We start from the raw sequence: 24,902 nt of genomic DNA on the forward strand, positions 1-24,902 counted from the left end.
CCCAAAATTTGAATAAATTTAAATCAGCAATTTCTGTGAATAAATGCAGATGATATTCATCTCATCAAAATTTAAGCAGCTCCTTCAAGTTTGCCTTCTTGAATTTCTAATCTCCCAATAAGAATGAAAAATGTAACATTAATATGTATTATGTAATCTACTATCTAATAGAAGGTAATTTTTGACTATGTTCTGGTGGGAGTTATTTTTTTCCATTTTGCCATGTGCCATTTTTTCGTCCTAATCTATATCACCATAGTTGAAGTCATCATCATCAAATTCCTGACATTTACTCTCAAGGGGTGTACAGGATAAGATAGTACTACATGAAAAATTTACGTCATTACTAACTTCCTATCTATCTACAATTTTCCTCCAAATCTATTACCTGTCAAGGCTCCAACAATATCAGATCTTATATTTCTATCTTCTAAGGGACTTTTTACCATATAAATCCACCTATATCTGGTTTTCCTCTGGGTCTTTTTCTACCAACCTGGTAGAGAACACTTGTTTTGCTAATCTTTCCTCTCCCTTATGGTCAGAAACAGAATTCTGTTTCTGACCATACCACTTGAGATTAGCTCTGCTAATGCATTTCAGGATGCTGACAATGCCAAGTTCTTTCTTAATATCCTCATTTTTAATATGATATTGCCATTGATGCCATCTGTTCATACCCCTAATCATTCTCAGGATTCTCATATCTGTGGTCTCTAGTCTCTGATCAAGTGTTTTACTACTAACCCAGCTCTCAGATCCATAAGTTTAACTGGTTTGAACACTGTATTGTATGCAGCTAATTTAGTGTTTTGACTAATTTCTCTCTTATTTCATATAAATTTATTCAGTTCACTTCCTACCACATCAGCTTTATTGATTCTGTTGTCTATTTCCATATTTAATTTACCATCTTCACTAAAAATCGTGCCTAAGTAGCTGAAATGTTTCACTTGTTCTATAGGTTCTCCATTCACAATGCAGCTGATATTTTCAATGCTTCTGCCTATTTTCATTCTTTGTCTTGTTATTGCTGATTTTCATACCAAATTTATTACAACAGTTATTCATTTTAGCCAGGGAATCTTGCAGACTTAGCAGATTTATTTAGAAGTATAACATCATCTGCATAAAGCAAAGAGTTGAGATTAACATCTCCAATTTTGATATCAGGTTTAATACGTTAATACCACTTTCCTTCATAATGCGATCCATATAGATAATAATGAATAACAAAGGAGATAATGTACATCCTTGTCTGACACCAGATTTAACATTAAACCATCTTCCTGTACTTCCTTCAATTCTACCTGCTGACTTACAACTCAAATAAAGACTAAGTATTGCTTGATATAATGCCCCACCAACACCATACCACTGTAGCAATTTAAATAACTTCTCTTTTGGCACCTTGTCATATACTTTTCCCATATCTACAAAACTTAAAACAGATCTTTGTTATATTCCCATGATTTTTCAACTATTTGTCATGAAGTGAAAATCTGACTGTGACAGCCTCTATTTGGCCTGAATCCAGCTTTTTCTTCACCAACCTTCTCTTCCACTATTCTTCTCAACTGTTTCTCAAGTATACTGGCATAAATCTTACCAGGAACACTCAGTAGAGAAATACCTCTGTAATTCTCAGATTCAGTTTTATTCCCCTTTTATATATAGGTACTATGAGAGCTCTACACCAATCATCTGGAATTCGTCCCTCTGTCCAGGCCCTCTGAACTAAGCAGTGCAGCCACTATAAGACTTTTATACCTCTATACTTGAGCATTTCTAGTCGAATATCATCTACTCTAGCTGCCTTTCCACATTTCAAACTTTTGATGGCTTTTTCTACTTCAAGTATGGATATGTATTCATGACTGCATGCCTGATGAGCGTTTTTTTTTTTTTTTTTTAATCAGTGTGCTGTCATCACTGTTAGTTTCATTTAGCAATTTTTCGAAGTAATTACTCCATACTTCAAGGATACCTTTTTCTCTACTTTTCATATCACCTTTATCATCTCTAATTCCTTTTACAGCATTCTTTCCTCCATTTCTGTGCTTCAACAATCTCCAGAATATCTTGCCACCCTTCTTGATATTTATTTTTTATGTTCTTACCAAACTTTTCCCATAATTTTTGTTTAGCTAGTTTTACACACTGTTTATCTTTCTTGCATTTGTCTGTGTATTCTCTAAGAGTACAAGCTGATTTATTGCCAACAACTTTTGATATGCTTTCTTCTTTTCCTTTAATGCCTGTTTAACTTCCTGTGTCAAACTTGGAGTTCTGATTTTTCTATCCTTGCAGACAACCTCACCACATTCCTCTCTGGCTGAATCAATCAATGTTTTCTTCAGAGCTTGCCACTGAATCTCCAAGGTTTGATTCCTGTTCTCAAACTTTCATTTTTTCTTGAATAATGTTTGTATATTTCAGTCTACAATTCACATCTGAGAGCTGCTCAACTTTTATTCGCTTTAAAACTTTCTTACAAGTTCTTTTCAATATGAAATTCAATTTTATCCTACTCAAGACTAATCCAATTTCAAATCCTCTGTACAAGATGGAAAACATCACTATCGACAATAACATAGTCAATGAAACTTTTCTTATTCCTTGCGTCTAATAGTTGAAGTCTCCTATGATAATTACTCTGCCTGCACTCATTGTGCTAATCTGCTGATTCATGTCATTCACATCTTCTGTAACTCCAGGTCTATAGCAGCAAATAACAATATATTTTGTGCTATTGGCCTCTAATTCCCTACCAAACAGCCTCTAATGAATCATTTCTATAAGATCTATAGATCTTCCTTAACTTCAACTTTGGTTGAAGTTCTTTGGCTATCATTAATAATACCCCTCCTCCTGCCATCTTCTCTGAAAATACAACATCCATATGTTCATCCTTGAACCAGATCATTTTCTGACAACCAATCTCGTTAATGCCAATAATTTTTGACTGAGTCAAGCTGCCCAATGCCAAACCTCCTCTCCTTTATTTCTGATATTTTGGGATTTCGTGTACATGCATTTCAACATCTCCTTGGGCCCACAGTTGCACTTGCATAATATCTCTAGTTTCCCTGGTTTTCACTTTCAAACTCTCACTGAACAACACTTTCTCCAAGCACCTAACTCATAAACAATTAAGTGCAGTCCATTAAGATATATACAGGTCCTTATGTCCATCAAATTCACTCTACACAAAATAAACTTTACACCTTTCCTCCTGCACAATCTTCTCATTGACAATCATGGCCCTTCTTCCAAATTCTCTCCTATCATACCAAGGCAGCAGACTCAAAATCTTTACTTTCTACTTTTCATTTTTGCTTTTCCTAACAACTCTTTCATATCTTCTATCATTGCATATTTCTAACCTTTCAAAATCATTTATGACTGCTAAAACAATTTATTCACTTTATGTTGGAGGTTTAATGGATTTTTTACAACACTCAAAAAGAATTAAAATAGAATTTAATACTTCTTATATTTCGTCCTAGTCACTAGGACATCTACGGGGATTACAAAGACAATTAATGTAACATGCACACAAAAACTTACAATACTAAGCCCAACCACGTGGGTGACAATAAAGTCCTATCTAGGTGGAGCGCCCTCTAAGGGCAGTTGTAGGTGGCCTGGAATGTAGGGTGGGACCTCTGGTGATGACTGTTTCCCAAATCTTCGGAAGCTTAATGCAACCGTATTTGTTAAGATTTGGTTGGTTTTTGAGAGCTGCTGCTGCTTCTAAGAAAAGTCTCTCTTTCTTGAATTTGTTGTGGTGGAGCATGGCGGTTTTCTTCCATGATATTCTGTGGGTGGTGTCCAAAACGTGGTCAGCCAAGCCTGAATGGCCATAGTTGTGTTTAACGATATATGACTTGTGTTCCTCCAGGCGGATGGATGCTGATCTGCCTGTCTGTCCAAAGCACGCAAGCTTACAGGAACAGGGTACTTTGTAAACTCCAGGCAGAGAGAGAGGAGGGAGCTGATCTTTTGTAGAACGGATAAGGGTAGCCAGTTTGCGGTAGGGCTTATATGCTTATACGTTTTGGACACCACCCACAGAATATCATGGAAGAAAACCGTCATGCTCCACCACAACAAATTCAAGAAAGAGAGACTTTTCTTAGAAGCAGCAGCAGCTCTCAAAAACCAACCAAATCTTAACAAATACGGTTGCATTAAGCTTCCGAAGATTTGGGAAACAGTCATCACCAGAGGTCCCACCTTACATTCCAGGCCACCTACAACTGCCCTTAGAGGGCGCTCCACCTAGATAGGACTGTATTGTCACCCACGTGGTTGGGCTTAGTATTGTAAGTTTTTGTGTGCATGTTACATTAATTGTCTTTGTAATCCCCGTAGATGTCCTAGTGACTAGGACGAAATATAGGAAGTATTAAATTCTATTTTAATTCTTTTTGAGTGTTGTAAAAAATCCATTAAACCTCCAACATAATGTCCTCACAGCACTTAAGCCTCTACACAAGAATTTATTCACTTCTTTCTTCTGGAAACTTAAAGCTTCACTATAGTTCTCCAACCATTTCTAGATCCCTTCTTGGCTTGGTGCCAAGAATAGTCGATTCATGCTGAAGGGGAGAAAGAAATGAAGGATGTATGAATTGGTCGCCAACATGCGAAATCTCGTGCTTTCTTGTCTGTCGTTGTACTAGCTTGATTTCTGTTGTTCTCTTTTTGCATTATTTTTTTATTATTAATTTGTATGATGGATCCAGAACAGTCAACAAGTTCTATTGTTACACGTTTCAGTAGCTCTTGCAAAAGAATATTGAATAATGTGCTGACATTCTGTGAAAAAGAATTGTCAGAAGGCTGTCTTCTTGTTCCCCTCAAGTCGTAAAAGGTGCAAGTGCAATTGCGGGCGTATTGGGGTTGACTGTTAAAAGAATTTGTAGGGAATCAAAAGGTGAAGGTAAGCCAAAATTTAAATTGCCTAAAAAAAGCATTATAGAAAGAAAACCATCGAAACCGTAGCTTTGAATGATTTTGATGTACACGTTATAAGAAGAACTATTCACAATTTTTACGTGGTCGAGAAAAGAGTGCCAACTGTTTCCGATATTGATTCCTGTGCTTAAAAAAAAAATTAATTTTCTTTGGAAAAGAGAAACTTTATGGAAAATACTTCATGAAATCGGATTTTGTTTTAAAAAGTCCCAGAATAAAAGGAAACTTATCATGGAGCGAAGTGACATTGTTTTATGTAGAACGCAGTATTTGCACGTATTTACACTCTACGTACATTTTTCCAACTGTTATACAAGCAAAATAGTTACACTTTAAAAACAGCAATGTTCGTAAAAGAAAAGCTAAATTTTCCGACCTGTAATAATAAACTCAGTTTGTTTATTATTACATCCCAGAAGACAGGCTGATTACCCTATTATCAGAATGGATTCTCCTTTTTCTGACATGCGCAGAAGTGTCGAGGGACCTCAAATCAGTGGGCGAACTATAACATCCTTTATCTTCACACCTGGAGAAGAAGCGCATGGCAGAAGAAAGCAAATCCATTCCGATAATAGGGTAATCAATGCATTTCGTGGAATGAGTTTATTATTATTATACATCAGAAAATTAGCTTTTCTTTTATAAAAATTCTAGTTTTTAAAGTGGTAACTATTTTGCTTGTACATTGGAAAATTTTACATACAAAAACACGATTTCGCATGTTGGTGATGAATTTGTACATTGCCTTATTCCTTTCTCTCTTTCAACATGAATCGACTCTTCTTGACAATCTGCAAGCGATAGCTTTCGCTTCTGTGGTCGCACAGTACAATACTATCTCTTTTCTCCTAGTTCCTTGCACTTCTATGCTTTGCCCATTCACAATTTCTTTCATTCTCCATCCTTCTGTACAATCATTTCTCTAGTGACTCAAGTTCACGTTTTGTCTTGTGAAAGAGTCCACATGTGCAATTTCTTTTACACTAGCATCTCATCATCCACATTATTACTTTCACCCACTTCTTTCAAACTCATTTGTATTTCTTGCACTCATTCACTGCTTCTGCTAAATTCTCCACAACACTTTGATAATCTCGCCCTACCATAATATCAGTCACTTCATTCCCCCCCCCCCAACACTACTTGCATTTCTTATACTCACGAAACATTTCTGACAAATATTTTCTCCATTCTCGGTCTCATACCACAAACCATTTACTCTCAGGAACGAATACATTAAACACATACTACACCACACTAAATCCCATATGTTGATATCAGTTAATATTGATGTCTTGGTCGCCATTTTTCTCATATGCATCGGTGCTATAACGAAAAATGTTTCTGAAAGTATATCACATAATAATAGTTGACTAAATAACACCACTTAACAACACAGTCAAAATAAACAAAATACCACCAATTACATAGCAACATTGCTAATATCTACTAATAAACAATGACATATCTGAGCAACACGTGTACAGCACTTGGTTTCTCTACAAATTTAAAAGAAAATTATATTTTTTTAATCCTGGATAAACTTTAAATTACAGATGCCACCAATTATTTTTTATTAGATTAATAATTCCCTAAAATTATATCTTTAAAAAGAGATTGAAATGTATGAAATGTCATTATTAGGACAAACCACTATAGCAGAAACAACTGTTGTTTAATCTATGTAATTACATCAAAGTATATTATAATCTAAATTAATACATATATACCTGTTGATCTCTGCTTGGATAATCTTCAAGTCTTGAAGTGAAATGTGGATATTCTGCAGCAGAATAATCAAAACACCATTCACAGAAGTGATTTGCTATATCAAATGCCCTATAAAATAATATTCAGTTAAAGCTGCTGTAACTCAAGAAAATTGCACAAACAGTTTTGCATTTAAAAAAAAGTTTTAAGTCAAGAAACAACAAATTTCACAATAACTTTAATGAAATAAAAGTACAGCTATTTCGTATTGAAAATAACAGTACATCATCAGTGCGTAGAAACAAGAAAATCAAAGAAATAGGAATACAAGCTACATACAACAATTGGTTTACCAATTAAAAACAGTTGCTATGTCTAGAAATTAATATATTAATAAATAATATTAAAACTATTTTATGTAAACATCAAAAATAGTTTTAATATTATTTAAATTAAGGGGATATTAAATCCCGCATTATTTCAAAGCCGAATAAGAAACTCAAAGATCGGAATCAAAGAGTTTTATGCCGAATATAGTAAACTATAAAAATTTCGGCAGATTGTAACATAAGCTAAAGCACATAGTTCAACACTAGGGCAACTCGTAGCAAGTGGGTAAAGTTTTGATCACTATTCTTAGTATTACCCATAATGTAAAACACATCTCCTAGGAGATGTATGATGTTATACATTATGGTGGAAGGTCACTACCCAGACCGGTTTTGACCTTTATTGAGGTCTCATCAGTGAGTAGGTAGACCAGGTAATACTGAGGTTATAGCGAAAAGAACTTGTATATTTTGCTATACGAGTTGTCAAAAAAGGTACACTTATAAATTACTTAAAAGAGCCAATAGGCTTCACTTCAGCAATGTAACATTATTTAAATTAAGGGGATATTAAATCCCACATTATTTCAAAGCCAAATAAGAAACTCAAAGATCAGAATCAAAAGATCGGAAGTTTTAATATTATTTATTAATATATTAATTTCTAGATGTGGCGACTGGTAAACCAATTGTATGTAGCTTGTATTCCATTTCTTTGATTTGCTGTTTCTACACACTGATATTTTCAGTATGAAATATCTGTACTTTCATTTCATTAGTTAATTACTGTGGTTATGTAATTTGTTGTCTATAGTTATGCTACAGGTACCTTTAAAGATTAGACTTAAGTCGAGAAAATATTTACTCAGTTTACAATTCAATCTATTATAATCTTGCCCATGGAAGGCTGTAAACTTCCCATACTAGTATTCTGGATGGGCCAAGTGACAGATAATTTGGAAATCCTACTATAGAAACCACAGAAAATGGTACGTTAAGCCTCAAGCAGAGAGGTGATCTCACACTAGTGAAATTCATCTACTATTTAAAAACATTATGCCACAGTGGGATTTGAACCCAAAGAATTTGGAAAACAGATCTGCTATCCAAGGCTAGCATATCAAGATCAACCTTGTGTCTTTTTTTTTTTTTATTATTATTACATGACACCTCCAGGGAATCCAAAGACTCATCGAGAGAGGGTACCTACTCCACTACTCTCTGTCTCCACCACTCAAATCCACCAACTACCATGAATCGCAACTATCTTCATCATATACACCAACGCCATCTACCGCTGACCACCACCATTATCACAGATAATCACAAACATCTATGCCCACAGCGGAATTTGAACCTGCAGCCTTTTGGCCGGAAAGCAGATACACTAATCACCAAAGCAGATACGCTTGGCCAAGCAGGCTGACATTTAATTTTTTTTTTTAAAAAACTTATTTTGTGCAAATAACCAAGCACCATAGTTTCTGAACAGTAAGTGCCAAATTTATCAATGACATAACCTCCATATTCTTTATCACCATCCTTCTATTAAATCGTATTTTCTTTATAAGGTTTTAGAAGTGAATTACATAAAAAAAATATTTCCATGAAAGGTTTTTCTCAGATTATATCTTGAACATGTTTTCTGGCTTAAGTGTTTTTGTGGAGATAAAAAAAAAATTGGTAGGAAAGTGAACCCTGCACCCTCTATATGAATGGTAACACATTTTTCAGAAAGAGCTAAGTGGTCATAACAAAGATGACAACATTCTTTTATCACAATAACTCGTTCTTTCTCGAGCTGACAGGCAAACTGGCCTTATGAATGCATGCAACTGAGCATTAAGGAGATGTAACTAACCTATTGTAGCAAAAACTTTGTTTATAAAAGCTAAATTTTATATATATATATATATATATATATATATATATATATATTTTTTTTTTTTTTTTTTTTTTTTTTAAGAATTTAATGACTTAAACAGAGAGAAATGGAAAAAAAACAGTTTATTAGTATTACACAACTAGTTTCAGCTTTTTAACAGCCTTCGTCAGGTGCACATTATAAAAGAAATAACCATTTAAACATGGAGGAAAAAACTGTAAACATCACAGAAAGTAATATATTTAATGTTAAAACTTTGAATATTCGTTCAACATTCAACATATTCACAGCTGTTCCCTCATTGGCTACATTGTTAGACGTGTGCATGCGTATAGCATCTCGTGAACGCCAGTATTTGATCACAGCAGAATGACAGTCTGAAAGGTTATAGCTTAGGTTGTTGTTTAGATGTACAGGGTTGAGGATGATTTCCTTAGATTCTATAATCCTCCTTTCCAATTCGTCATGGCAACGGAAAATGTTAGATTTGTCCCAAAGAATTGTATGGCTATAGTTTGCTTCATCAGAATTGGCCGAAAACAGAACATGGCTAGATAAAGTACTGGCACGTGTTCTCTTGTAAGCGATGTCTCTCTTGTGCTCCTTAATGCATAACTCGATTGACTTATCTGTTTGGGACATAGCGCTCGCTCTCTTCTTGATGACCCCATTGAACTTCATAAAGAAATCAATTTTCTTAGATCTACTTTTTGACTAAATGGATATTCTCAAAAAATTACTAAAAAATACCTATTTAATCCTCCTGGTCGCCATAATGAAGAGTCGAATAATGTAAAAGGTAATATCTCTATAACATACATAAGCTCTGTTTCTCCCAAATTAGCCAAGGTTCTTAAAAAATACAACATAAGAACTTTATTTACTCCTCTTCCAAAAATCCGTTCTCTAGTAAGACATCTAAAACCTAGTCATCATAATCTTAAATATCCTGGTGTTTATCATATTTCGTGCAACTGTGACATTCCTTACTTTGGCCAAACAGATAAGTCAATCAAGTTATGCATTGAGAAGCACAAGAGAGACATCGCTTACAAGAGAACACGTGCCAGTACTTTATCTAGCCATGTTCTGTTTTCGGCCAATTCTGATGAAGAAAACAATAGCCATACAATCCTTTGGGACAAATCTAACAACATTTTCTGTTGCCATAACGAATTGGAAAGGAAGATTATAGAATCTAAGGAAATCATCCTCAAACCTGTACATCTAAACAACAACCTTTCAGACTGTTATTCTGCTGTGATCAAACACTGGTGTTCACGAGATGCTACATGCACGCACACGTCTAACAATGTAGCCAACGAGGGAACAGATTTAAATAGTTGACTTCAATGTTTTAACGTTATATACATTTACTTTCTGTGATGTTTACAGTTTTTTCTCCAATGTTATTGGTTATTTCTTTTATAATGTACACCTGACAAAGGCTGTTAAAAAGCTGAAACTAGTTGTGTAATACTAATAAACTGTTTTTTTTCCATTTCTCTCAGTTTAAGTCATTCAATTCTTTTTAAAAAGATGTATAACACTCAGGTCTCTTTTTATGCAGATTTGAAGTTATGCGGTAATGTGCCCACAGATATGAGACCTTTCGACACTTCTGCGCATGTCAACAGAAGGCGAATCCATTCCAATAATAGGGTAATCCAGCATTTCCTAAAATGGAACACTTCACAAATCCTGAAATTTTCATGGAACACCTTGGTTATTTTGTAATGTATGAATTAATAATTAATTTAGCTTATTTTTTATTATTAATTGATTAAATTTGGTCCAATGGAGAAAAAAAGCACCAAAGAAAAGCAATTTCTTTGGAAATGAAAATTGCAATTTTAGATCGCTTAGCAAAAGGAGAGGGATCTACGTGGAAACATATGTGATTGCTAAACATTTTAATTTAGGCGAATCTACTATAAGAGCAATTAAAAAGAATGAAGTCGCAATATGAAAATCTGTCATTTCTGGATTTTCGATGATAATTTGCCACAAAACTAGGTGCCAAATTATCATCGTACTCACGAGACACTTTATTAGGAAAAACAGAATGAGCGCTCGTAATTTGGATTGAAGAATTAACTCAAAGAAGAATTCCTATAAGTGGTTATTTAATTAAACAAAATGCTCTTCGGTTTTATGAACAGGCGAAGCAATTGGAACTGACTACTTCCGCTTCCCAGGCTGATAAAGAATTTTCAGCTAGCAAAGGATGGTTAACCGGGTTTTTAAAAAGGAATGCACTTCATATCGTAAAGATTACGAGCAATGTTGCAGCAGCAGATGAAGCAGCAGCCAAAAATTTTCAAGAGAAGTTAGCCAAAATTATTGAAGATGGTGGTTATTGTCCCGATCAAGTGTTTAACGCTAACAAAACAATTGTTTTGGAAGAAAATGCCTAGTTGAACTTGCATCGCAAAATCTGAGAAAAAAGCAAGTGGGTTTAAAGCAAGCAAAGATTGAGTAATGTTGTTACTTTGTAGCAATGCATCAGGAGATTGAATGTTGAAACCCCTCCTAGTAAATCGATTTCTAAGACCACTTGCTCTAAAAGGCAAAGAACTAAAACAGCTACCGGTATATTGGATGGCTAATACAAAGGCCTGGGTAACAACTGCTGTATTTACTGAATGGTTCAATAATTGCTTTGTACCAGACGTGGAAACATATATGAAGCAAAAAGCTCTTGATTTTAAAGTTTTATTAACTGTTGACAATGCACCAAGTCATCCACATTTAGAACATCCAAATGTGCAGGTAGTGTTTTTTCCACCCAGTACAACAGGCATTATTCAACCATTAGATCAAGGCATAATTGCTACTTTTAAAAATATTACGTTAAGCACATTATGTTGGAGGTTTAATGGATTTTTTACAACACTCAAAAAGAATTAAAATAGAATTTAATACTTCCTATATTTCGTCCTAGTCACTAGGACATCTACGGGGATTACAAAGACAATTAATGTAACATGCACACAAAAACTTACAATACTAAGCCCAACCACGTGGGTGACAATTAAGTCCTATCTAGGTGGAGCGCCCTCTAAGGGCAGTTGTAGGTGGCCTGGAATGTAAGGTGGGACACCTCTGGTGATGACTGTTTCCCAAATCTTCGGAAGCTTGATGCAACCGTATTTGTTAAGATTTGGTTGGTTTTTGAGAGCTGCTGCTGCTTCTAAGAAAAGTCTCTCTTTCTTGAATTTGTTGTGGTGGAGCATGGTGGTTTTCTTCCATGATACTCTGTGGGTAGTGTCCAAAATATGGTCAGCCAAGCCTGAATGGCCATAGTTGTGTTTAACGATGTACGACTTGTGTTCCTCTAGGCGGATGGATGCTGATCTGCCTGTCTGTCCAAAGTACGCAAGCTTACAGGAACAGGGTACTTTGTAAACTCCAGGCAGAGAGAGAGGAGGGAGCTGATCTTTCGTAGAACGGATAAGAGTAGCCAGTTTGCGGTAGGGCTTATATGCTGTGTGTAGGTTATACTTTTTTAGTATCTTGGCTATTTTTTCCGAAGTGCCACGGATGTAGGGTATGGTGATGGCATTTTTAAATTCTTGTTGACGAGAGGGATGGGGAATGGGGGAGGAATTGATTATTTTTTTGATGCTGTGTTCGCTGTAGCCATTGGAGAGGAAAGTTCTGTGTATGTGGTTAAGCTCAGTAGCGAGGGCGGTTCCACTGGAACAAAGATTGTGGGCTCTCTTGGTAAGGGTTTTAATGATGCTATATTGTTGTGAGAGGTGGTGGTGGGAGAGTTTGTGAATGTATCTGCCTGTGTGTGTGGGTTTTCTGTATACAGTGAAGGCAAGTGTATCATTGGGCAGGCGTGTGACTAAGGTGTCTAGGAAGGGTAAACAATTGTTCTTTTCCTTTTCCATAGTAAACTGGATTCTTGGATGTAGGCTATTGAGATGACCAAGGAAGGAATCTAATGTGTCTGGGCCATGAGGCCAAATAGAGAACACATCATCTACATATCTTAGCCAGATAGAAGGTTTGAGTGGGGCTGAGTCTATGGCTCGTTTTTCGAAATCTTCCATATAGAAATTGGCAAGGGGGGGTGAGAGGGGGGAGCCCATGGCGGTTCCCTCTATCTGCTTGTAGATTTTGTTATTCCAAGCGAAATACCCAGAGTTGATGGCAAAGGAAAAGAGATCTAAGATGTCATCTTAGATCTCTTTTCCTTACACAGAACTTTCCTCTCCAATGGCTACAGCGAACACAGCATCAAAAAAAAATAATCAATTCCTCCCCCATTCCCCGTCCCTCTCGTCAACAAGAATTTAAAAATGCCATCACCATACCCTACATCCGTGGCACTTCGGAAAAAATAGCCAAGATACTAAAAAAGTATAACCTACACACAGCATATAAGCCCTACCGCAAACTGGCTACCCTTATCCGTTCTACGAAAGATCAGCTCCCTCCTCTCTCTCTGCCTGGAATTTACAAAGTACTCTGTTCCTGTAAGCTTGCGTACTTTGGACAGACAGGCAGATCAGCATCCATCCGCCTAGAGGAACACAAGTCGTACATCGTTAAACACAACTATGGCCATTCAGGCTTGGCTGACCATGTTTTGGACACTACCCACTGAGTATCATGGAAGAAAACCACCATGCTCCACCATAACAAATTGAAGAAAGAGAGACTTTTCTTAGAAGCAGCAGCAGCTCTCAAAAACCAACCAAATCTTAACAAATACGGTTGCATCAAGCTTCCGAAGATTTGGGAAACAGTCATCACCAGAGGTCCCACCTTACATTCCAGGCCACCTACAACTGCCCTTAGAGGGCGCTCCACCTAGATAGGACTTTATTGTCACCCACGTGGTTGGGCTTATCATTGTAAGTTTTTGTGTGCATGTTACATTAATTGTCTTTGTAATCCCCATAGATCTAGGACGAAATATAGGAAGTATTAAATTCTATTTTAATTCTTTTTGAGTGTTGTAAAAAATCCATTAAACCTCTAACATAATGTCCTCACAGCACTTAAGCCTCTACACAAGAATACGTTAAGCACACTTTTCAATTTATATTGGATAAAGTAGAAAATTAATCATTAACAGTAACTGACATTTGGAAAAAAAATGTCTATTTTGAACTGCTTAAATCATGTTGCATCTGCTATTGCTGAAATAAGACCACAAACTTTAAATGCCTGCTGGAAAGCAGCTTTGCCTGGATGTGTTGCAAACAGTGCAACCATGCAAAACATCTACATTATTAGCTGAAATCATTAATTTGGCACATGAAATTGGTGGAGGTTTTGATACATTTAGCCAGAACGATGTAGACGAATTGCTTGTGGATAATGCCTTAAGTGACAATGATATTATTGAATATCGATTAACTTTAGATATCATTGAAGATCCAGAAAACGATAAAGTGAAGCAGAAGAAAAACTGTCTCCCTCACTGCAATATAATTCAAGGTCTTGAACTGCACAATAAATTGGAATTTAAATTCCCACATGAGCTGAAGAACTGTATGTCTGGATATCGCAAGCTGTATAAGAAATTAGTGAAATCATCATCGCAAAGTTTAATCACTGATTACGTTGTCAGAAGAAAAAAAATCGGCACAGAACGAGCGTGAAGCTAATTCTGTTCGTGAAGAATTGCCTTTATTCATCACAGATCTGATGCACTGACTATGTCTTCTGATGATGAAAGTGATTTCGCACCAGTTCGCAAACGTTGCCGAACATTGTCTAATAGCGATGATAATTCTGATGACAAAATATTAAAAAAAAAGTGTTACTTTTCAATAAAATTAAATGAATAAAGCTTTAAAACAAACTTAGGGTAATCCAGCTTTACGCTGAATTACCCTGAAAAATAAAAATGCCAGCAGGGATTTTTATTTTCCTGAATTTTCATAAACAAACTTTTTTTTTTTTTATGTGATTTTAGGTTTATTTTAATTCACCGCTTCGGTTTTATGTGGTTTTAGAATAGTACGGAATGTATTCAACGTTAAGTTAGGTCTTTTTTGTGCGATTTTTGATATGCGGTTTTCTGTGGAACGTATCTACCGCATAAAAAGAGAACCGACTGTGTGTGTGTGTGTGTGTGTGTACACACACACACACAGGTGCCATGAAAAGTCTCTGCCTCAACCATAGATGGCAACACTATCAGCAAGATTTTTTTTCTAAGTTGGTACATCTGTTAGAAGCATCCACGTGAAATTGCAAGTCATTCTATCAATCATTCAAACAAACTACTCTATCAAGTAGTTAGTTTTATACAGCTATCTGAAGCAAAACTGTTGTTTGTATCCTCAATGGATGAAATTGAGTATTGTGTGGTTATAAAATTCTTTGTAAAAGAAGGTTTAACACCAAAAGAAATTCATTCAAAGTTCATAAACGTTTATGGGCACTCTTCTCTTTCATTTTCGACAATTAAGAAATGGGCTTTAAGGTAGCCATACCAGCCTTGAAGATGATCCATGTGAAGGATGTCCAAAAAGTGTAACACCACCAGAAATCATTGATCAAGTGCACAATATGGTATTGGATGATCGGCAAGTCAAAGTGCATGAAATTGCTAAGACTATAGGCATTTCAAAAGAATGTGTAGGATATATTTTGCATGAAGAATTGCAAATGAAAAAGCTTTGTGCAAAATGGGTGCTGCTCTTGCTCACGACAGATCAAAAACGCACTCGCATGAAAATCTCTGAAGTGCTTGGAGTGTTTTTACAAGAATAAAACACGAAAAAAAATAGAACAAGAATAAATTTGTGCGTCGATTTATTACTATGGATGAGACTTGGATTCACCATTACACACCAGAATCCAAACAGCAGTCAAAACAGGTGAACAGAAGCCAGTTGTTCAGCGCCAAAGTCTGTTCCATCAGCAGGAAAGGTCATGACATCGGTGTTTTGGGATGCTACAGGCATTTTGTTTAATTATCTTGAAAAGGGTAAAACAATAACTGGAGAATGTTATTCCGATCTTTTAAGATCGGAATAACAGACTAGATGAAAAAATTCATGAGAAAAGACCCAGTTTGCAGAAGAAAATAAATCTTTCATCAGGACAATGCACCTGCCCACAAAGGTGTTTTGGCAATGGGAAAATTAAGGGATCTGCACTATTGTTGAATTACTGATTTGTTGGAACATCCAACCTATTCCCCAGATTTGGCTCCCCGTGACTTTCCAAAATCTCTTTCCAAAACTAAAACTCTTTCTCGCTTGATAGTTTTTCTTCGAATCAAGAGGTGAATGCAGCTGTAGAGGGGTATTTTGCAGATCTTACTGAGAACCACTACAGGGACGGAATAATGGCACTGGAGCATTACTGGAATAAATGTATTAGTCTTAAAGGAGATTATGTTGAAAAATAGAAATCATTTTGAAATTATAAATTCATTTTTTCATTGTTAGGCCGAGAGCTTTTCAGACCACCCTCGTATATCAGCCCCAACACGAGGTCCCAAGACCTATGACAACAGTGACCTAGTGACCTGTATGGAAAAGAAAAGAATTTATTGATATGTTTCTTAAATAGCTGAAGATTGGGGAAAACAGTATGAAGAACATTGTTCCAAAGAGCAGGGGTATATGGAATGAAAGAGTAGGATGAAAAGTTGGTTTGATAAGTTTGGAGCTGAACTGTATATGGGTGATGGCTAGCAGCTGCTTGTGTTGGTACATGATTTAACAAAAGTGGAAAGATGGTACTGGCCAGTTCAGCATGAGTATACTACAGAAAACACAATGCAGCAGTATAGCATCTATGGGAAAGAAAGTGGAGACAGTGAGTGAGAGAGAGAAAGATCGTCAATCAGTGAATAGGACTCTTCCAAATGCAATGAAGCATCATGAGAACTGTCCTAAATGTAAGAACAATATTCATGAACAATGTTCTAAAGGTTGAACAGATTTGAGTTTTATAAAGTGTCAGAAGTTGAACTGAAGAGAAGCATTGTTTAAAACAAAACAAAAAAATACCAATCTTTTTAGAGGTTGAATAGGTTATGGACATGATGTGTTTTGTGGCAGGCAAGGATAAGCTAGATATGAAAATGAACACAAGAAAAGAAAACTGATCCTGCAAGCAGAATACTATCAAAAGTAAGGGAGAAGCATGGTCTTTCTTCTAGAAAATGAGACATGTCTGTTTTGGTGGCATTAAAACTTCTCAGGTTATTCTCAACCCACTTGAATGGTAACATTGTTTAAGGCATTGCTTATGAAGAATCTTAAAGCCTGAAATCACCTGAATACTACAAGTGTTTTGTGTATGAAAGAGGAATGGAAAGTGTTGTCATCTGCAAAACTATGAATAGGATTGGATGTCAGAGAGAGATATTACTGATGTATTGACTGATGTATAAAAGTGTTGGTGAAAGCACAGACTTGTGAGATACACCAGTAGTGTTTGAAAAATTTGATGAAAGGAAACCATCCACTATAACCCACAATAAAATCAGAGCTGGTGATCCACTCATAAAGGGCAAGAGGAATACCAGCATGGTAAGGCCATGTCAGATTCAAATGCCTTGGAAATTTCAAGAGTAATCTCCAAACTTTTCCATGATCTCTGTCCAGAAGTAACCAAGGTTAGCTAGGAGATCCACTGTGGAACAAGAATTATAGAATCCATATTGGTAATCATTAAGTAACTGGTGAGTTTCTAACTAGTGAAGCAGTTCTATATATCACTCCCACACAGGAGGGTGAGGTCTATAGCTACTAAAGGCCATGGTGTGCACTAAGGTCAAGAGCTATTAATCTGTTGATATTCTTAAAGAGCTAGAGGTTGTAGTCCTTGAAATACTTCACAGAACTGAGTAAATGGAATAAAAGACTGGGAATAGCAAGATCAGTAAGTCAACAGTTCAACTATAAAAGTTGAAAAGAATATTGGGTAGCTGTTTCTCAAGTTCACATAAGTTTAGCAGAAATGATGAGGAGGAGAGCATAAATGATGTTGAACTGACAATGGAAATATCTCAAGAAGAGACAATGCAGAAACTGACCATCTATGAGACAATGGCTGAAGAAAGTCTGTGAAAGAGGAGTCAATCAACTGTACCACTCTCTTCTGAATTGCATTAAGAATGTTTAGCGTTCTTAGGTGCACTATCCCAAATGTGAGAGAAGCAATCCAAGGTTGGATAGATTTCAAAGAGCAACTAGGTAGAAGTAATGTTTGGAGCAAAAAAGTTTTTGAAAACTGCTGTTATAGAAGTAATGCCATTATTCTAGGAAAGACTAAGAGCAAGAGTCGGTACAAGAAGAGATCTGATCTTGACTTACCTTTGCAAGTTTTTTTTTTTTTTTTTGCAAGAAAACAGGCAAAACTGTATCTTGGGAGCAGTGAAGATGAGTAGGTTGTTATTGCTCCCATGAAGGATAATGTAAAGATCACTGCTTAGAGCTCTACTTAGATCTTGAAGCTCTACCAAGCTTCAAGATCATCTGTGATAAGTGCTCATTCTATTCATATGACAAACCGCAAGGTTTGTCATATGAATAGAATGAGTGAATAGTGAATGAAATGATAGCATTCATGATCATCCCTGCATTAAAAGAAAGATCTAAAGAGAGAACACCTTCCACCATTGCACATAGCAAATAGCCTGAAAGAAAATTGGTAATCCAATTACAAAGAAAGGAAGGCAGACTATAAGATGGTGTTGGTTTTGTCTTTCATCCAACCTTATATTTGCTAGTTGTTGGTTGACCCCACATTCAAAACATAAAATAAAGAAAAATTGTATTATACTGCACCACTCTATGTTTGAAATCACACAATTATTGTGAGGGAATCAAGCATCAAATAGCACAACAGCAACGTGAACTTACTACAGGCCGAAATTTTCTTACTTATACATAGTGTTTCCCACAAGATTCGTATTTTAATGAGCAGTGCAATGAAACTGAAATTAGGCAAGCACAAGAATTAATTGGTTAAACAAGATATTTAATTCTCTCACAAAATTATTTTTACATAAGAAACAAGAACTCTATTAAGATCAATACAATTAGAAAATAATTTAAGCATTCTATAAGGTATTTCGATCCTACTCAGCTGAGTGCATCATTTACTGCTAGAACATAAGGCTTTCACAATTCTCATCCGTTAGGATTTCAACTTAGTTTCACCTTAAACAACAATAATCAGCAAAACACTTAAAAGTAATTCTTTTTAGTCTCATAGAATAATCACAAACTTTAATTTTATCAAACATTTAGTTGGCAATATCAATATCTATCAGACGATTAAAATAGTCCTTAAAAGGTTCAGTCTTGCATTTACATACACATTGTGAGATAACACATTCAAACATGAACTAATTCTTCAATGAAGTTTTTCACATTAGTTTCACAAGGAAAATGTTTTATAATACTGCTCATTCAAGCTTGACCAGCTGGCTCCAGAAACACGAAATTTGACCAAGTTCTCTGGACACAAGCAACACCATCACACATTAGTTATAGAATAGATATTCTTACCAGTATGATCATCATAGCTTGCACATTATGGAAAATTCTTACAACACTTCTAGGCAACACAAAACTTATAGTATCCCTGAGTTCAATAACTTATTTGTTAAGACTGGAAAATGTATTTTCTTGCTTGTAATAACTTATCTTACAATAAATCTCTATCATATTATTATCCTTTCACTCGGGTAAATTCCTTTATAAGGTGACAGGAAACTATAAATAAATATGAGTCCAAAGTAAGATTCATTAAAATCGGAACAAGTTTCCAAATCTTTGTTACATTGTACGATCCCAGGTTAGATCACATCTCACGACCTTCCCACACTCTCTCTCCAATTTCCTTCTGGTTCCTTCTTCCTATATCTCATAAATCCTCTCTCTCTTTCCCGCCCAAACTTGTTTTTCTCTGCTCTTTCAGTTTACAACGAAATTCCCACGTGATCGTTGTACAGTTTCCAATGCTAAGGCACGTGCTATCTCGAAATAACAGTTTTCTGACAGCAGCCAATCAAATCACATTAGCAGAGTCCCTTAGAAATACTTTCACTTTCAGTAACAACAAATAAATGAATATATTACAGTTCGCTTAGGATACATTTACAAGTTAATATAAAGAATTTAACTAAGATAAATAACTAAAAAAATTTACAATTATTATTTCAATGAACAAAAAACAGTAAGTTTTTTGTTCATTTTAAATTACAATTTACTTAGGAGCAAACTTAGCTCAGGAAATGCAATTCATGTTAAATCATGACTGAAGTATTAATAATCATAAAATTCTTCATTCACAATTTGACAATGGCAATCTGCTGAGACGATGCCAGACCCTATCAAATGTCTTGGAAACATCAAGTGCAATAAGCACAGGTTTTTCCAAACCTTTCCATGGTATGTGTCCAGAAGCAGGTAATGTAGGCTAGGCAATCTCCTGTGGATCTTGATTGGTGAAATCAATATTGGTTGTTTATCAGTTGGCAGTTCTCCAGATTTCCCCACTGACTGTTGATGCCCTTCTCTGTTACTTGGGACAACACTGAGGCGAGAGCAACAGAATGATACTTGGATGGTAGACGAATCATTTTTTTCCTTTTGTGAACTGGTTGTAATATGGGCTTGCTTCCATGCTATAGGATCAATGCTTTAAGTATAATAAAATGCATAGATGAAGAACAGGAACACAACTGGTGGGATTCCATCGGTTAGATGTTGATGACCTTTTTCATTATTTGGCTATAATAGGCCATTAGTCCAAGTGAATGAAGATTACTTTTTTTAATCTTTTTTCCTTAGTTTGAAACATGGTTAGTGATTTTTAAGGTAAGATATGAAGAAATTTCAAATTCAAAAAGTTTGAGTCTGCTGAACATTAAGTTGAATCTGAGATTGATTTCTCTGAACAGTGGTGAATGGCAAATTCATCCCTAATCAAAGAATATTTTTAAAATCAAAATAAATATTTCTTCAGTGCAAATTCAGGATACCTACATAGAAAAATAATGTGTAACAAATATTTCCACCATTATAGAAAAATTTCCCCCCCTTCTAGCACAACATAGCATCATCATTGGCCTTTTTCTGTCTGCTGCTGGATGAAGCCGCCCCCCCCCCCCACACCAAGTCTCCATTCAGTTCTATCTTGAGCCTTTCTATGTCACTGAGTTCCAGCCATCTCTTTAATCTCATCCTCCCACCACTTTGGTCTTCTCGTAGTTCTCTTTCCATCTCTGCGATTCCATTCTGCTATCAATTTTTGTCCATTTCTGAGTGTTACTTGTTGCAATATGACCTGTTTAATGGCTGTTATGCCTCTCACCCTAGTCTGAGCTCTGACCCAAGTATTGCACTTGCTATCTAGAATGGTAACATTGAATAATGATCTTTCCAGGGTAATCCTCAACTGGTTGGTCAAATTTTTAGTCAAAGTCCATATATCATGACAAGAAGTATACAACTCAAATATAACACAGCATATAAACAATATACGAAATTCATCATCCATGTTACAGTGTTACACCCTGATAACTTAAGAATGTGAAAATTTCAGTTATCATGATGTAACAAGAGAAGAAATAAAAACCCTGTATAGATAACTAAGTAAGCAAGCTTGTTCCTAAACAGATATCGTTAAGAGCCTTTAAAAGTAACAAATACAAAAAATAAAAAGAAAGAAAAACATGTTTGCATCCAAGTGAAAAAAAATATTGCTGAAATTGTTTGTTGAACTAAATTAAAAAAAAAAAAAAGAGGAAGGAAATTTTATTTCAGTTGTGATGTGATAAAATAAGGTTAAGTGAAGCAAAGATTACTCATAGGATTTTGTATGTGAGAGGCTAGTTTTACACTTGAAATAAGAGATTAAAGATTCAAATTAATTCTTAGAAAATTTTGGAAAGGGGATTAATTTAGTATAGATGACATAGAGGTTAGCTTAAACAAAAACCAAAGCTCAAGGTCATAATTCCCGAATTGAGACTTCGTCACGTGTCAGTCGCATGCACACGGACCGCATGATGTTTTGGCAGAAAAACGCCACCTAATTGGTCAGTGAAATTGACTCCAGTAAAGGGGGAAGAAAAGAAATTGAAGAAGGTGCCGGTAGGACCATCGTATAAAAGGGTTAGAAATCCCCCCACGAGGCTTTTTTCCTCAGAGTTTTTCTTCACGAGTCTTCTTATAGGTCTCACGCAGCTTTCCTGAGTGACAGGTTAGGAGTTTTCTCCATCCGACACAATAAGGAAACAAAGCATGCAGGATTTCAATTCAGTGTTCCTACTGTAAGAAATGAGGGACGCCGTTTAGTTAAAAAGAGAGAAGATAATGTCAGTGTGTTTCATTGTTGAGTGATCGTAACGAGAGAAAGAAAATTGTATAAAGACGTCAGTGCCCATGTGGTGAATTTCACAGCCATAGAATAGATGATCCTATGTATGTCCTTAAAGAATGTAAGGTAAAGATTGTGTAAGCCCATCTTAGTGTCAAAAGAACTTAGGAGTGATAAGTTATAGAAGAGTTCGTCCTAGGAAGGTAAAATATCGGAAAAAGGTAGAGACCAGTGTAGAAGACCCAAGTCAAAAGGTACTGTAAAATCTCGTGTCAATTCAAATCACATGTAACTGTAGTCATTGTTCAATTACTGAACAGTTGAAAGGATTAATGAGAATTATACTAGGACTTTAGTACATGTCAAACTAGAATAAAAATGAGCTTGTTATCATTAATTAATAAGTAATTGATGTGCCTAGAGATTCATGCATGTACATTGTATTTTAATTAAGAGTTTTAAAGGTCAAAAGTGTGTATTAGCTCAGCGAAAGGATAATTTTAATCCATATTGTCTTAGTGAGAAAATTAGAGTAACTGATTGTACATATCCTAGAAAATACAGAATTATAGCGTGATCAAACCAGTAAGGGGTTAGTCAAAGGATCAACTAATTCTAGGATTATACGTTTGTATGTATAGAATCTGTTATGGCGATATGATCACAATTCTCATCTAGGATCTTAACCAATACTTGTGTTTAGCTAGTGAAAATTTGTATTATATATTCTTAGTATTGAATTGAGTTTTATTTGATAAAGAACGAATTGTACCATGTTTAAGAGTTCAATAAACTTTTGTTCATTGAAAATACAGTTGTCTGAGATTGCCGCTCAATGCACCACTTGTAACAAAGTATGAACCTAATCACGCAGTGGGGGAGGGGGAATTTGCTAAGTTATGAGATAAAGGTCACGACTGCATATTAGTTTCACACTCAGACATATTTTGGTAATTGCTTCTTGTTTTTCAATTTTATATCTTAAACTAAATGTCCTGAAAGGCACAGTATAAAATAAATATTTAGGGACACTAAGGGGAGAAGAAGCTTGAATATTTGTATTTGGGCGATATCTCGTATATAAATAAGATTTGGACAAAGACAAGTAGACTTTTACATATAAGGATAGTTGAAAGCCTAATAATCTTAAATTGGGACACAACAACAGCCTTTTTTTTTTTTGTATGTGTGTGTACAAGACTCTTCCGCATAATGGTTGTAAACCTAGTACATTAGAACTGTGGGTGAACTTTGAGAGAACACCCTCTCTAGAGGCCAAACATGGAACTAAATGAGATTTGAACCCACACCCTGTTGCTGATTGGAGAGCAGATATGATAACCACTTGGCCAACCAGACTGGCACATGCCTCAGTATTTATTAATAGTAATAAAAAAATAATTATTAATCCCAAATATTTTGATTTATATATATACATACAGGGTGTTCGGGATAAATTTGACATATTTATAATTAATTATATTTTTCCGTAAGTTACATGTATTAACACACACTTCTCTTCATTTAAAAGTTTGGACCCTTCTTCATTCATATACAAGATGTCAGAAAGGATGGATAGCTGGAACCCACCTGAATCATGGAAGAGAATAACTTGTATCATGATGATTCGTGCCCGCCATCAAAATAAGGATATTACGACTGCTGCCCAATGCTCCCTGAATACAGTAAAAACAATCAGGCATGAACTAGAGACTTGCAATGGTGACTACGAGGATGTAGCAAGAAGAAAGATCCCTAGCAGACGATCTGATTGCGTTTGTACAGCAGAATTCCTCGCAAATCTGCAGGAACAGGTGTTGAAGAACCCTGGCATTGGAATTCGGGCTTTGTTCGTGGAGTTGCTAACTGTAGTCAAGCCCTGGATAACAAGGGTAGCCAATGGTAGGCCGTATGTATGGCAGCAGGATTCGGCCCCTTGCCACACCTCTGGGAAAAGTCAAAAATGGTTGTCTGAAAATTTCTACGACTTCACCAGTCCAAATGTTTGGCCTCCAAACTCCCCAGACCTTAACCCCATGGATTATTTTGTATGGGGCGCAGTTGAAAAAGACACCAATCGCACTTCCAGTAATACAAAAGCCCAGTTAATGGATAAAATTAAAACAGTTTTTGCGGCCCTTCCCAGGGAGACTGTAGCATCAGCTTGTTCGAGGTTCCGAAGCAGAATTGAAGCTGTGATCGATGCTAATGGTGGTTATTTTGAGTAAATCTTGTTGATAGTATTGTAATTAACTCTGCCTGTAATGTTTTTTTGTCAATTCATTAAATTTAATAGATACAAAGAAGATTTTCTTTTTCCTTACGAAACTGTCAAATTTATCCCGAACACCCTGTATATATATAAAACATCAGCACGAGTTGAATATTAAATATCTGAATTAAAAAAACAAAATGTATGCATTACAATAGAATGCTAGACTTGCAGTCACATAGGATAAAACACTATTGGATGGATGGATGGATTGTGTATGTATACACACAGAGTCAAAACACGACCACCTACCTAGTAGCAATATTGAGCTTCCTTTGGCCAAGATACCTTTGGCTTGCACCCATGCATTGATTCCACTAGAGCATGGAAGGTGTCTAAAGACATTCTGAACCAATTACATAGCATAATGTCCTATAGGTCAGTGATCAAGCAAGGTACC

The 24,902-nt window shown here is 35.8% G+C and overlaps 1 protein-coding gene across 2 annotated transcripts in view; it reads right to left on the reverse strand.

The window, feature by feature from the left end:
* Positions 1-24,902, reverse strand: part of LOC150104892 (choline/ethanolamine kinase-like) — a 210,467-nt gene that overhangs the window by 20,473 nt on the left and 165,092 nt on the right. For both annotated transcript variants that reach the window (XM_090395413.1, XM_090395412.1), the window contains one exon: positions 6,717-6,825. In XM_090395413.1, the coding sequence (XP_090251539.1) occupies positions 6,717-6,825 (109 nt within the window). The remainder of the gene's footprint in view (positions 1-6,716; positions 6,826-24,902) is intronic.

Source organism: Typopeltis vanoorti, chromosome 7, assembly GCF_054136105.1.
Source record: "Typopeltis vanoorti isolate ZY-2024b chromosome 7, IOZ_Tvanoo_1.0, whole genome shotgun sequence".
In the NCBI taxonomy this organism is placed as follows: Eukaryota; Metazoa; Arthropoda; class Arachnida; order Uropygi; family Thelyphonidae; genus Typopeltis; species Typopeltis vanoorti.